General features: G+C 51.7%; 5 protein-coding genes across 5 annotated transcripts; 2 read left to right on the forward strand and 3 right to left on the reverse strand.

Annotated features, from left to right (window-relative positions):
* Positions 1 to 525: 525 nt before the first annotated feature.
* Positions 526 to 1,273, reverse strand: EDD37DRAFT_430478 (uncharacterized protein). The gene has a single exon (XM_062812667.1). The coding sequence runs from the start codon at positions 1,147 to 1,149 to the stop codon at positions 670 to 672; it is 480 nt and encodes a 159-aa protein (XP_062669491.1). The 5' UTR covers positions 1,150 to 1,273; the 3' UTR covers positions 526 to 669.
* Positions 1,274 to 3,252: 1,979 nt separating this feature from the next.
* Positions 3,253 to 5,052, forward strand: EDD37DRAFT_564982 (UMF1 family MFS transporter; the record flags this gene model as incomplete). Its single annotated transcript, XM_062814032.1, has 1 exon — positions 3,253 to 5,052. The coding sequence occupies one exon, from the start codon at positions 3,253 to 3,255 to the stop codon at positions 5,050 to 5,052; it is 1,800 nt and encodes a 599-aa protein (XP_062669492.1).
* Positions 5,053 to 5,580: 528 nt separating this feature from the next.
* On the forward strand, positions 5,581 to 7,361 carry EDD37DRAFT_658134 (prolyl 4-hydroxylase, beta polypeptide; the record flags this gene model as incomplete). Its single annotated transcript, XM_062818951.1, has 4 exons — positions 5,581 to 5,930; positions 5,982 to 6,360; positions 6,410 to 6,846; positions 6,899 to 7,361. The coding sequence occupies 4 exons, from the start codon at positions 5,581 to 5,583 to the stop codon at positions 7,359 to 7,361; spliced, it is 1,629 nt and encodes a 542-aa protein (XP_062669493.1).
* A 226-nt stretch (positions 7,362 to 7,587) lies between these two features.
* EDD37DRAFT_430493 (uncharacterized protein) lies at positions 7,588 to 10,078 on the reverse strand. Its single transcript, XM_062812668.1, has 2 exons — positions 8,837 to 10,078; positions 7,588 to 8,772 (listed from the first exon to the last, which is right to left on the reverse strand). Exons 1-2 carry the CDS (start codon positions 10,023 to 10,025, stop codon positions 7,814 to 7,816), a joined length of 2,148 nt encoding a protein of 715 aa, XP_062669494.1. The 5' UTR covers positions 10,026 to 10,078; the 3' UTR covers positions 7,588 to 7,813.
* A 97-nt stretch (positions 10,079 to 10,175) lies between these two features.
* Positions 10,176 to 12,877, reverse strand: EDD37DRAFT_632038 (mitochondrial intermediate peptidase). Its single transcript, XM_062816687.1, has one exon. The coding sequence runs from the start codon at positions 12,746 to 12,748 to the stop codon at positions 10,367 to 10,369; it is 2,382 nt and encodes a 793-aa protein (XP_062669495.1). The 5' UTR covers positions 12,749 to 12,877; the 3' UTR covers positions 10,176 to 10,366.
* Positions 12,878 to 12,907: the final 30 nt, after the last annotated feature.

Below are 12,907 nucleotides of genomic sequence, written 5' to 3' on the forward strand. Positions count from 1 at the left end.
AAAAGGGATAAAGCGACAATGCGGTTGGATCGCCGCGTGCGTTTGCAGAAGGTGGGAGGTATGTTTATCGGGTCGGAGGGATGGCACGGTTGAGGTAATAAGGCGGCAAGCGAACAACCGTCGAACCGAAATAAGTAGACAGTCCGATAAGCGTGGAATGTGGTAAAGGGTTTGTTGTGAAGTGGTGTTGAGTTTGCAAAGGGATTGCTGATTGCACTTCCTGCCAGTGATCGGAAGTCGGCTGTCAAAAGGTTAGGCACTGGGTAAGGTAAGCGAACAAGGGTTCCAAGGCCGGTAAATGCAGGCAGATTTGCTGGCTGATTGGCTGGACTGGGGTCTCCAGGGTTGGGTGCAAAGGGTAGCCGAAAACGAATGAAAGCCTGAAGCAGAACGGAAAGCGACAGGCAAGAGGGAGGAAGCGGCACGAGACGCCGCCGGAGACGCCAAGGACGCCCTAATCACATGACCCAATACATGCAGATCTCATCGCAAGAATGATCTTTCTTGCTTTTCAACATCAAGTCCTGTTCGCAGAATAAAATGATCTACGGATGCACGCAATCAAGAATGTTGTTCAAGTCGACTGAGTTGAAACGTTGGACTGACCAGCTAAGCTCGACGGATCGACGATCATTCACTTCCATTTCAGTTGTCTATCTGCACCTACTTTCATAAGCAGGTACTGACTCTTCGTAGCAGCCCGGCGCATCTGATCAGGTGAAACGGCCGCCGGCTTGACTTCATGATACCATAGAACCGCACGAACGTTGAATCCGAGCTCGGCACGTGTATACACCAGGAGAGTAGATATTTCTCGTCCAAATTCGTTGCATTGCCGCCTTGTGAGATCTGTTGACCCACCACCGTTGATGCAGCCGCTGCAAAGTATACCATGACCATGTTGTCTCTCATACCATGCATGAAAAGAAAAAACAACGACCACTCTAAGAAAATCTGCCGAGCCCAGCTCAAGGACAACACAAATACAGTACTGAGAACAACGATGAGGGACGAATGACATGGAGAGCGAGAAGCAAGCCGAATGAGCATATATACTGTTTCTCCGCGTTCTCGGCTCCGCGCATGCAAGACGAACCTACCCACATCTACCAGGATTTGCTCACCTGATAGCCTCGTCCTAGCATACATCTCGCAAACTTCACCGCCTCGTCCGATGCGCTATGTGTATGGTGGCCAGCAGCAGTGCCTGAAACAAGGACTTCGTTCTTCACCAGGCCAGAAATCACAGATATCCTCGAAAGTCGATACCTTGGCCCACAAAATTTGCTGCAATGGACTGACCTGAATGTTCTTTCAGGGCTCATTACGGCATGTCTACCGTCGAGAACACCCCGATATGGCTCTGGGCCGCTTTGCTGACGGCAGATCGGTGACAAGATGTCCGAACGACTAAGCGTAAGAGTCCAGGCTCACGGATACCTAGCAAGGACGTCAAGTTGTAGGAACCGAACTGTCAAGCGCGGGACGCCACCTCTTCAACAGTTGGAGGATGAGAGCAGACGAAGAAAACTTCCGAGCATAGTTTTTCTCGAGGTCTTGGGAAGCGTGGGAAGTTGGAAACGATAGTGGAGAATCCACCCGTGCCACATGTTGACCCTTGCATAGAGCCTTGCGTAGAGCCGGAGTGCTTGTATAGTCTCGTCGATTTGCGTATATACTGGACTGATGGCTTGCTTTCAACCGTTCAGGGCTCCCGAGTGTAGGTGTTTTTCTTAGCACACCCCCAACTACCTGGTTTCGTCATGAATATCCTCTCCCAAACCTCGCGGACGAATGGGCAACACGGAGGCTGAATTTCTTCCGCTGTTAGGTAAAGGGAAGAGACTGCTCGGTGTTGCAAGGGTGTGACCAGGATTGCCCAAAAGGTCAGCACCTGAGTTATGAGGATGATCTTGTGAGGTCAAGGAGGTACTTGCATGAAATAGAAGAAAAGATTAAAGGTCTACGAACCTGACAGTATCACAGAATATCAAAGAGCACGTGATGGTGACTAGCCAGATCTCTCTTCCACTATCAGCTGCTCCTCCACGGAGACCAAAGTCACACTTAAGGCTTCTGCCGCGCGCACGCAATTCACCGGGCATGACATGCAGGCTCCGGAAATCGCCTTCGATACTCATCTGATCACTTTCTGCCCCGTTCGTTCCCCGTTCAAGGAGCAGTCATTATGTTATGATCGATCTACAAGTCATAGACTACCGGCCGCTCAGTTCTCAACTGACCAACGGACAGCGCCCAATTCGCACTCCGTTCGCCTTAATGAGCATCTCCCAGGTACAAAGGTCAAGCTACCTGTGTCCAGTGATACAGCAACAATGGAAATATCCGGCTTGCAGATCTGATTGGACAGAGTTTCAAGGTCTATCGTGATCTCCTGCAAGCCATCAACCTACACCAGACCACGGTAGGTATCGAGGCGCATGTGAGGGTGTGATATTCTCACCTGTTGACTCTTTAGCTCGATCAAAGTGAGGCCAGTGAACGCGTGTGCTAGCCTATCTCGATATGGCGGATGCATCATGACAGGTCATGCGGTGCTTCGAGGACCTCATTTCGGTCCAAGTCTGAAAGCAATAGTGGCAATGAAAAGATAAGTACTCGTAGATAAAAGACAAAATGTCAGAAGGATCATGCCCTCATTCCGCAGATCTTCGATGCTCCTCTTAGTCCTTTACCTAACCTTTGGCTTTTACCCAGGGGCCGTTCCGCTGGATAGCTTCAGCCGAACTGTGGTGCCAGCTCCACTTGATTGCTGCTAGGTCCCAGCAAAAGTTGAGAGCAACTTGGAGTCTTGTGTGTTGAGAAAATCCTGACTTTCCTTGCGATCTTCTTGCGCATCTCACAGGGAGGAAACATGGTTCGACATGGGTGTATAAAGGAGGGTAGCAGGTGATAAGGGCACAGATGTGTTCAAGCACCAAAAGGGTTTGGAGCAGCCCCAAACAATGGTACTGTACCTTCCCCGCGCAATGCGCGGCGCACTCTCACTCCTTGTCATCGGCCAGTCGCGCGCATCAGCTTCCAATGTCAACGCTTATGATGTCCTAACCCTTACTGAACCCTTATTCCTTATAGGCTCCCCGATATGGAGAATCGCAGCAGTCGACGACGCAACCACCACGTCCGCCGTTGCTTCGCCAAAGCTCTTCTTCCAAAGCAAGCTTGATCTCACCAACCCCTTCGGTCGAAGCAGACGACGAAGCCTCGTTCTGGGGCCGCTCAGATTCCGAGATGGATGACTTCTCAGACACGGTAGCGGAGACAAGATACGCGGATGAAGATACAAGGCCGACCAGCCAGAAAGAGCTATGGGGTTGGTACTCTTACGGATGGGCGGCAGAAGTTTTTGTGATTTGCGCAATGGGCTCTTTCTTGCCCATAACTCTCGAACAGCTTGCCCGAGAGAACGGTGTACTTCTGAAAGACAAGACGACGCCATGTCGTGCCGGCTGGCAGACCGAGCATGGCACGACACCAAACGCGAGCATATTCGACACCCCAAAGCACACCCATAACGAACTTCCGCCGTGTGTCATTTACCTCTTGGGGGCCGAGATCAACACTGCTAGCTTCGCCATGTACACCTTCTCCATCAGCGTGCTCGTTCAAGCCCTACTCATCATCTCAATGTCTGCCGCCGCCGACCACGGCCGCTTCCGCAAAACATTTCTCCTCATCTTCGCATTCACCGGCGCAACCACGACAGCACTATTCATTGGCGTTATTCCCAAGGTTTACCTGCTCGGGGCCCTTTTTGCGATCATAGCCAATACTTGTTTTGGCGCCTCGTTTGTCTTGCTGAACTCCTTTCTTCCCCTACTGGTGCGACACCATCCCTCGATCGATGGGAACGACGACCACGTCGGCGATGGCCCAGCAGAGCAACCAGGTCTTGCTCAGAATCGAGAATATCAGGAGGACGAAGATCATCACTTGGCAAACTCAACGACAAGTCTGCTACCTCGCAACAGACCTGATTTCACTCCACCAGCCGAAAGCTCTCCGGCGGCTAGTTCACCAGCACTAAAGTTATCTACCAAGATATCATCCTATGGAATCGGGATTGGTTACATCGCAGGCTTGCTTGTTCAATGCATTGGGATACTTATCATTGTCGCAACGGGTTCTACCACTTTCTCACTGCGACTTGTCCTCATGGTTGTTGGGCTTTGGTGGTTCGCCTTCAGTATCCCGGCGGCTATGTGGTTGCGACCTCGACCCGGCCCACCTTTGCCGGATGCATTGAAGGGACACTATGCGTGGGTGGCCTATGTTACATTTGCCTGGAAGTCACTTTTCAAAACCATTGGGCAAGCCAGGAAGCTCAAAGATCTCGTCATCTTCCTGGTTGCATGGTTTTTGCTCAGTGATAGTATCGCCACAGTCAGTGGGACTGCAGTGCTCTTCGCCAAAACCTCTCTTGGAATGAAAACAGAGGCACTCGGCCTCATCAGCGTCATCGGAACCATCGCTGGGATCATTGGCGCGTTCAACTGGAGCTTCTTCTCTCGGAAACTCAATCTGCGCGCCTCTCAAACTATCATCGCATGCATTTGCTTGTTTGAGATCATTCCCCTATACGGCCTATTAGGATACATCCCTGCCATTAGACGCTACGGAGTGTTTGGGCTACAGCAACCGTGGGAGATGTATCCCCTTGGAGCCATATACGGTTTTGTTCTGGGCGGCTTGTCCTCCTATTGTCGAGCATTCTTCGGCGAGCTGATCCCGCCAGGGTTTGAAGCAGCATTTTACGCCCTTTATGCGATCACAGACAAGGGGTCAAGCGTTTTTGGACCTGCCATTGTTGGAGCCATTACTGATCGCTACGGAGAAATTCGACCGGCGTTTGTGTTTTTGGCGGTCCTCATCTTTTTGCCTCTTCCATTGATGATGCTGGTGGATGTGGATCGTGGCAAGGCCGATGCATATCAGATGGCGCTGGAGTTGGAAGGGCATGGCACGGGTCAGGGAAATGACATGCGACATACGACGATACCTACAATAGTTCTTTCCGAGGAGGAGGATTGAGATTGGACGTCGCCATGTGGCTGGACTCCTGGGCTTCTATAGTGATCCTTGCTTATAAATACTATACAACGAGATATCAACAGCCGTCATTCCTATCGGCCAAGCACTGGCGTCCACATGGTCTATTCTTCGTTGTAGCAACTTATCTTGTTCTTCGGTGACTCTTACGCCAATGTTGTAGCTTATTTTGCAATTGGACTGCCTTCAGGATATCGTAGATCAGTGATAGAACCGTTAAGACTGAGGCTGTGAATACTGACCCAAGATCCAGGAGATGAGTTAAAAGGGGCAGCCGCAATGGCCACTTTTACCTTTTGAAGGGGGCCGCGGAGGGTCGACTCCGACAAGTGAACACCTATCCTCAGTCACTACCGCCCGCAGGTCATCGTGGCAACCGAAGGAACTCCCCTGAAGCATCTCTTGATTCCAGCCATCAAAAGATTCCACCCTCTCTCATTTATCTTTCCTTCCATTCCTGAGTTACCTCCGATCGTTTCTTTCCCTTACTGTCCATCTCGATCGGTCACAATGCGAACTTTTGCTTCCCTGGCTGCGGCCAGCCTTGCGCTTGCCGGCCTTGCCTCTGCAAGCGACGTTCACGATCTGAAGGCCGATACCTTCAAAGAGTTCGTCTCTGAACACGATCTAGTCCTCGCAGAGTTCTTCGCACCTTGGTGCGGTCACTGCAAGGCTCTCGCCCCAGAATACGAGGAGGCTGCTACCACGCTCAAGGAGAAGAACATTCCTTTGGTCAAGGTCGACTGCACAGCCGAGGGAGATCTATGCAAAGAATATGGCGTAGAGGGTTATCCTACCGTCAAGGTCTTCCGTGGACTCGACAACATCAAACCATATCCCGGCGCACGAAAAGCACCTGCGTAAGTCATGCATTGCTCGTGCCTCTATCCGCAATTTACTGATCCGAGCAGGATTATCTCATACCTCACCAAGCAGCAACTACCTGCTGTTTCTCTCCTCACATCCGATACCCTAGAAGAGTTCAAGACCACCGACAAAGTCGTAGTTGTTGCCTACATCTCTGCCGACGACAAAGCCTCGAATCAGTCCTACACCGCCCTCTCAGAATCTCTGAGAGACGAATACATCTTCGGAGCAATCAACGATGCTGCGGTCGCAAAAGCTGAGGGTGTTAAACAGCCCGCCATCGTTCTCTACAAGGACTTTGATGAAGGCAAGGCTACTTTCGACGAGAAGTTTGACGAGGAGGCTATTACCAAGTTCATCAAGACTGCCTCGACTCCTCTAGTGGGCGAGGTTGGTCCAGAGACTTACGCAAGCTACATGGGCGTACGTACAATTCTCGACAGCATATGAATACGTGGACTAACTGTACTAGGCCGGTATCCCCCTCGCATACATCTTCGCCGAAACTCCTGAAGAGCGTAACTCGCTGGCCGAGACCTTGAGACCAGTGGCCGAGAAGTACAAGGGTCAAATGAACTTTGCAACCATTGACGCAAAGGCTTTTGGCGCTCACGCTGGCAACTTGAACCTGCCAACCGACAAATTCCCTGCCTTCGCCATTCAAGAGACCGTCAAGAACGAGAAATATCCATTCGAAGGCACCTCGCTTACTGAGAAGAAGATCGGTGCTTTCGTCAAGGACTTTGTGGGTGGCAAGCTTTCACCCAGCATCAAGTCTGAGCCTATCCCAGAGAAGCAAGAAGGACCAGTCACAGTTGTGGTTGCTCATTCTTACAAGGATATTGTTTTGGACGATTCCAAGGATGTCCTGGTTGAGTTCTACGCACCATGGTGTGGTCACTGCAAGGCGTAAGTGCCGCTGTTTCTTTGGTTGTCGCAAGGTTTACTGACGAACCCACAGTCTTGCTCCTACTTACGAGAAGTTGGCCGAACTCTACACTTCTCCCGAGTTCTCCTCCAAGGTCACTGTGGCTAAGATCGACGCCACTCAAAACGACGTTCCAGACGAGATTGCTGGATTCCCCACCATCAAGCTCTTTCCTGCCGGTGCCAAAGACTCGCCAATCGACTATTCCGGTTCAAGAACGCTTGAGGACATTGCTGCTTTCATTCGTGACAACGGCAAGCACGGTGTGGACGGCTTGAGCGCGGAGAAGGATGACGATGTTGAGATGGAGGATGTCTCATCCGCTGCCAGCGACACTCTGGTTAAGGCCGCGCCTGCCGCAACTACCGCCACGGATTCGGCCAAGAGCGGTATCAAGGAAGCCGTCAAGAGTGTCATCAGCGAGGCTGCTGATGCTGCTGCGACGGTCCTTGCGGACACGGACACCGGTGGTCCCCAGGAACACGACGAATTGTAAATTATTGTATTGGGACTCAAAGGATAGGGTAGGGATGATGCAGAATTCACGTACACGGTGATAAAACAATGGAAAATTGAAAACATCCTCTTCTCCTGCCAGACCGTATCGTGTCAGAAAGATGTAAGAACGGTAAGAGACTGATCGGCAACACAGGAAGTTTTCATGATCACTTCACTGTACTATATTACTATTTGTGCTTATGCCTTGTGCCAACATCGCCATGTGCTGTTTGGAATGACCCCTGCGGTCTGATAGATCAGACGACACAGTATCGAGGTTACTACCGATTATTCGTTCTTACATTAAACTCCTCGTCCAACCTCCCTCCGTTCAGCGTTTAATCACATGGGCCCATAGCCTGAACTCCCCAACTGCATATGCACTCGCTTCTAGTCTTGTGGTTCAAATGATTATTCGTACTCATTGTTCTACCGTGCTGGCCGGCCTTCCTAGGGCGACACAGACGGAGGGGCCAGATTCGTCGTCAGCCCGAAACCACCACCGCTACCGCTGTGGTCTGTCGTGGGGACAGGGACACCAAAGTCCAGGTCGGCATTCATAAAAGCGTCGCCGTCGAACAGCGGGTCCTGGAATATGGTCGGCATGCTGAGGTCAAAGAAGCCTTCGAACAGGTTATCTAGGTCGTTGAATTGGTATTGGTCAGCAGGGTACTGGTCGAGTGCGGTCATGTCAGGTCCCATGTTATCTGTGGTCGTGGGCGTGGCGAGGAAATGATGAGTGTTGGACGGAAGGGCATTGGTCAGGTGCGTTTGCGTGTGCGAGGCTTGACCTCCTGGCAGTGCCTGCGTGTGCATAGTGGAAGCAGGGGACGAGGTTGATACAGACGACACGGTCTGGCCGTGTTTGCTATGCGGACCAGAGTCGGTGGTCGAGTGTGCGGCCGCAGCGTCCGACAGCACATGCAGTGCATTGCCACTGCCGGGTTTGGGATCACTGGTAGACGGCGCGGAGTTGTGCTCGAAAGGACCGAATTTACACACTGCGAGCTCGGCGTCCATGGCGTTGGCGATGTTGGTGATAGAATGCTTTTGCATGCCGGGTTGTTGGAGACTTTTGAGTGCCTTGCGACCGAGGCGTGCCATGGCGTCTGCGGTCCACCAGTATGTGCTGAGCATTTCGAGCGTCTCGCATCGTGTGGCGATGTCGGCTTGTGCACGGTCTAGATCGACGTTGGCTCTGTCTCGGATGGAACGGTATGCTACGGTCAATGAGAGACCGACAGCGTACGGGACTAGAGGGATCGGAGGGATATGTGCGTGTCGGCCGTTGGAGAGAAGTTGTTGGATACGATCGGCTGCGGAGATGCGTCGAGCATATGAAGCTGTGGTTGGGCCGCCAGTGCGGCAGGTTAGAATGGCAATGACGTGGTAGCATAGTTCGAGGATGCCTGAGTGGTTTTATGTTAGCTTTGGGGATGATGTAGGGGTAGACGCGAGAAGAATCAAACATACTTTGCTCGCCGTCTGGAAGGAGGGAAAGATCAATGTCCTGGCACAGTAAAGAATACGATGGGAATTCTGTTTCCCATCCTGTTGCGTCGGGGTCTGCGGTTGGTCTGTAAAACTCGATGACTTCGTCGAGGAGATCGCCCAGTCGAAACCAGAGGTGGATTACTTGGCTTTTGGGGCCATCCTCCAGCGGTGGCCGGGCAATGTCAATATCTCGATTGGCAATCATGATCGGTCTGCCTCCAAGACAGGCGTTAAACTTGTCGAGAGTCCATATTGTCCACCAGAGCATGCTCGATGGATCCTTTGGCGTGCGGCCAGGTGTGAGAATATGCAAGCCGGCGGACCAAGCATCGTGAATAGCCTGAGATAAGTGTAGTGAGGACTCTTCGATACCTCCTGGACCATCGTTGTGAAGATGCATCAACGTTAGGATCTGGATTTTGGTGATTCGATCGGGCTCCAGATCTGCCTTCATAGCTGCGTCGAGGCCCGTGTGCAGACTCCGCGCGAACGGTATGGGATCCAGCAGTGGTCCATCATCGTATAGGCGCAGATACGGTGCTGCTTCCTCGGTCTTGCACGTTACCAGACAGATGGCTTGAATTAGGAATATCGAACACCGGCCGTCGGTCCAGTCGCGAAGCAGTCTCGGGCCATTCAAAATGGGAAATAACCCGTCGAGACAGGCGATATATGTGGTGATCAGCGCATCCTGGGTGGCTTTTGGCAGGACTCTGAAGGCTCCAACGGCCTGCAAATAATTGCGTTGATGGCCGGTCAAGACTCTGCGGCCACCCTCGAACTTGCCATATTTCTCTACGTTGATTGGAGTCTTGTTGCAAGACCGTAATGGTGGCCCAAGGTCTTCCGATGGAAGTCCGCCTTGTGATGGATGGCGCGATTGTTCAACCCAGGTGCCAACTCGACTGATCCGCGCAGCACCCTTCGAACGTGAAGAAAGGTCTGTCAGTATCGACTCGGGATTCAAATCACCGACAAAACGGATGGGTTCTTTATGTGTGAGATTGGGCAGCACTCTATCGAGGCCGTCCGAGTCGGCTTGTTGCTCGGGTGCACGCTGAAAAGTATGATGACAGCGCTTCTTTGCGGCGCGACATTTCGTGCAAGCCCTTGCAGCCCTTTTGCGGCTGGCAAAAGCCGCTGTGTCTGCCTCCCAGACGACTTGCATATATGAGACGAAGCGGCGCAAGGAATAGTGATTGTGAGTCGGGCGACAGTTTCGGAATGTGCTGAAAAGAGAGATCTGGCCGCGGGGTTGTGGAAAAAAAAGATATGCCGACTACGGAATTGGAAGTGGTAGCGGCGCCCGTCCTAAGAATAGAGGGGCATTCTATCCACGTTCAATTGGCACACATGGTAGTATACGACTTGATGATACTAATAAGCAAAAGTAAATGGTGTCAATCATCATGCTTATTGCTCCAACAATTCCGAGGCTCAGTATAGAATTTACCTGTAATGGAGTGGTCATACAGTGTGTGATGAAATATGTATCCAACATCTTCATACTCACATCGATCCTTCACTCGACGCTCCCACACCCCATTTACCAACCTCAAGCATAGCCTCCTCTTTACCTTCCGCCAACACTCCCCTTCCCTCGCCCATAAGCCCTTCAAGACACAACCATGGATCTCTTCCGCCTCCCCAGCGGAGAACCTCCTGCTTGAATCGCTCGCCAGCCGACCTGTCAAGAGCGCCACCATTCTCTCCGTCTCTAAACACAGATCGCCATACTTGTCGTGCTATCGCTCTGTCGAACAAATACGAATAGTAAGTCGCGCCGTATCCATAGAGATGTCCGAAAAAGCCTTGCCACCTGGTCTCGCGGGGCTCAGAAACGCTTCCGTACTTGTTCCACATGTCATGAAAGACATCTGTAGAATTGTAGTGTCCTATCGGGAGCCTCTCAACAGGCCCGTCCGAGTGGTAGACCTGATCAAGGATAGCCATGAGGATCTGGTTCTCGTTGTTCCAAGCACCCGTCCTAGCTGCTTGTTTTGTCCTTTCCTCCGCCAGAGCTGCAATCATCTCATCCGGAATGACAGCATCGGTCTGCCAGTGTCGCGCAAACGTTTTCAGAACAGAGGGATCTGTAGCAAAGTACTCCATGAGAACAGAAGGCAATTCGGCAAAATCCGTGGCACATCGTGTCCCTGCGATGCCTTGCATAGATGTCCGCCCCAAGATGCTGTGAATGGCATGGCCCATCTCGTGGAATAAGGTAGTGACGCTATGCAGTGACAAAAGCGAGGGTCCTGTAGACGAGCTAGGGTCTGGAAACCCACACACCAAGGCAATGACCGGAATCTGATGATGAGCAGTCACACCGGATATGGCGTTGGTCCCGAGATATGTCGGCATCCCGTTGTTCAGTGGCTCGCCTCTTTCCTGGCAGTCTCGAACCTCTTCCTCCGAAATCTCCCTGGAGCAAAGTAGTGTGAAGTGGGCAGGATTCGGAAGTTTCCCCGGACGCGAAAACAAGTCGCAATACATGGTGGCGATATGTTCTTGCTTATCCGTGTACACGTCCAGTCTCCTCACCTCTGGATGCCACACCTCGCCTTGCTGCGCCTCTTTAGGTACAAGCCGAACACCATACAATGACTCGAAGAGATTCGAAAGACCCTGCATTACATGTCCCAAAGCGAAGTAAGAACTGACATTATCGTGCAGTCGAGATTTCGAGGTTCGAGGGCCAGACCTCGCTTCGGATTGGGCCAGTTTGGCAAGGAGATAGTTATGGTCCCAAGGATCAATGGCACTCGCACCCTGATCCAATTTCCGCTTGATTTTTAGTAGTGGTGCCAGCTCCTTCTGTACCTGCGGCCTGTTGTTTGCATTCAAAGACTCTAGAAAATTACTCACAGCTGCCGGAGTTTTGGCCATTTTGTCCGCAAGCGTCATCTGTGCAAAACTGTCGTATCCTGTGAGCTTTGCAAGTTCGGCGCGACGAAGGAGAAGCTGTTCCAGTCTCGCAATAGTCTGTCGAGACGCCGTTCTTTCAGCAACATAAATCTGCTTTCTCGTCGAAGGGTCATTTGCAGAATTCAGAATCATCTTCGACGCTGGACTGTAGACGGGGATCTGGGCTCTGCTCCAGGACTTGAGGCCTCGGATCAAGGTCGGATCCACGCCGTTCAATTGTTGAGCTGAAAAGGCAATATGATCCCTTGCGTGCTCCATTTGATTGACAAAATCAGTCCCTATCTGAGCGATGTCGTTCGATATAGACACGAATTGTTGCCTCTGCTTGTCGGGTAGATCAATGCCAGACTTTGCAAAATCCTTGATTAGCAGTTTTGCAACCATCTTCTCCTCATCGCTCCAGTTCGATGTGACTTCGGACATATTCAATGCCTTCTTCAGCTGTGTATTGAGCCCGGTGGTAGTGTTGAGTTCGTTCATGTATTGGAACATGAGCGAGTACGAGGCACTAGCAGCTGCAGCAACAGCTGCATTCGGATGAATACTTCGAATGAAGTCTGAGAGATCTATGACCCGACATAGCAGATCACTAAGTCGGTCCAGGTCTTTGGGGATGGCTCTGTATTGTTCGAGCGTCGAAGCTGCCAATGTTCTCTCCACGAGTCTTTTACACTGTGCCAGCGACCTTTCCGCAAACTTCTGAAAGCCCTGTGGTGTCGTCAAATGTGCATTCCCTATCAATCCCGAGCTCTTCTTTGCCGACGTCTGCCAGCTGCCTTTGTTGTTGAAGAGTTCCCGCAACTGTGCGTTATCGCCATGTCGCGCAGGAGAGCCGTGGATATAGGCAGATTCGAAGGGACGTTCTTGCGCCGCCGCCGTACCAGTCGCCGTCGAATTGAGTCTTTGCTGCCTGCGGAGGCATTTGGCACAAGTCCATGGCTGTCGCCGCAGGACCTTGTGCATGTTACGAAACAGGAATCGATTGAGGGCGGCAGCCGCAAGGAGTATACTCCTTGTGCAACACCCACCAAAAAGCGACTCCTTCACTGTGTTTATCGTACCCCGGCTGCAACGATGACGGAGATGTGCATATGCAAATGCAAACTCAAGTGAAGCGAGTCG

This window comes from Exophiala viscosa (assembly GCF_022695815.1).
Source record: "Exophiala viscosa unplaced genomic scaffold EDD37scaffold_6, whole genome shotgun sequence".
Lineage (NCBI taxonomy): Eukaryota > Fungi > Ascomycota > Eurotiomycetes > Chaetothyriales > Herpotrichiellaceae > Exophiala > Exophiala viscosa.

Coding starts and splice junctions, on each gene's coding strand:
- EDD37DRAFT_632038 (XM_062816687.1), bottom strand. CDS start 12,748: ATGCACAAGGTCCTGCGGCGACAGCCATGGACTTGTGCCAAATGCCTC.
- EDD37DRAFT_430478 (XM_062812667.1), bottom strand. CDS start 1,149: ATGTATGCTAGGACGAGGCTATCAGGTGAGCAAATCCTGGTAGATGTG.
- EDD37DRAFT_430493 (XM_062812668.1), bottom strand. CDS start 10,025: ATGCAAGTCGTCTGGGAGGCAGACACAGCGGCTTTTGCCAGCCGCAAA. Junction 8,773..8,836: donor CCTTCCAGACGGCGAGCAAA/GTATGTTTGATT, acceptor AAAACCACTCAG/GCATCCTCGAACTATGCTAC.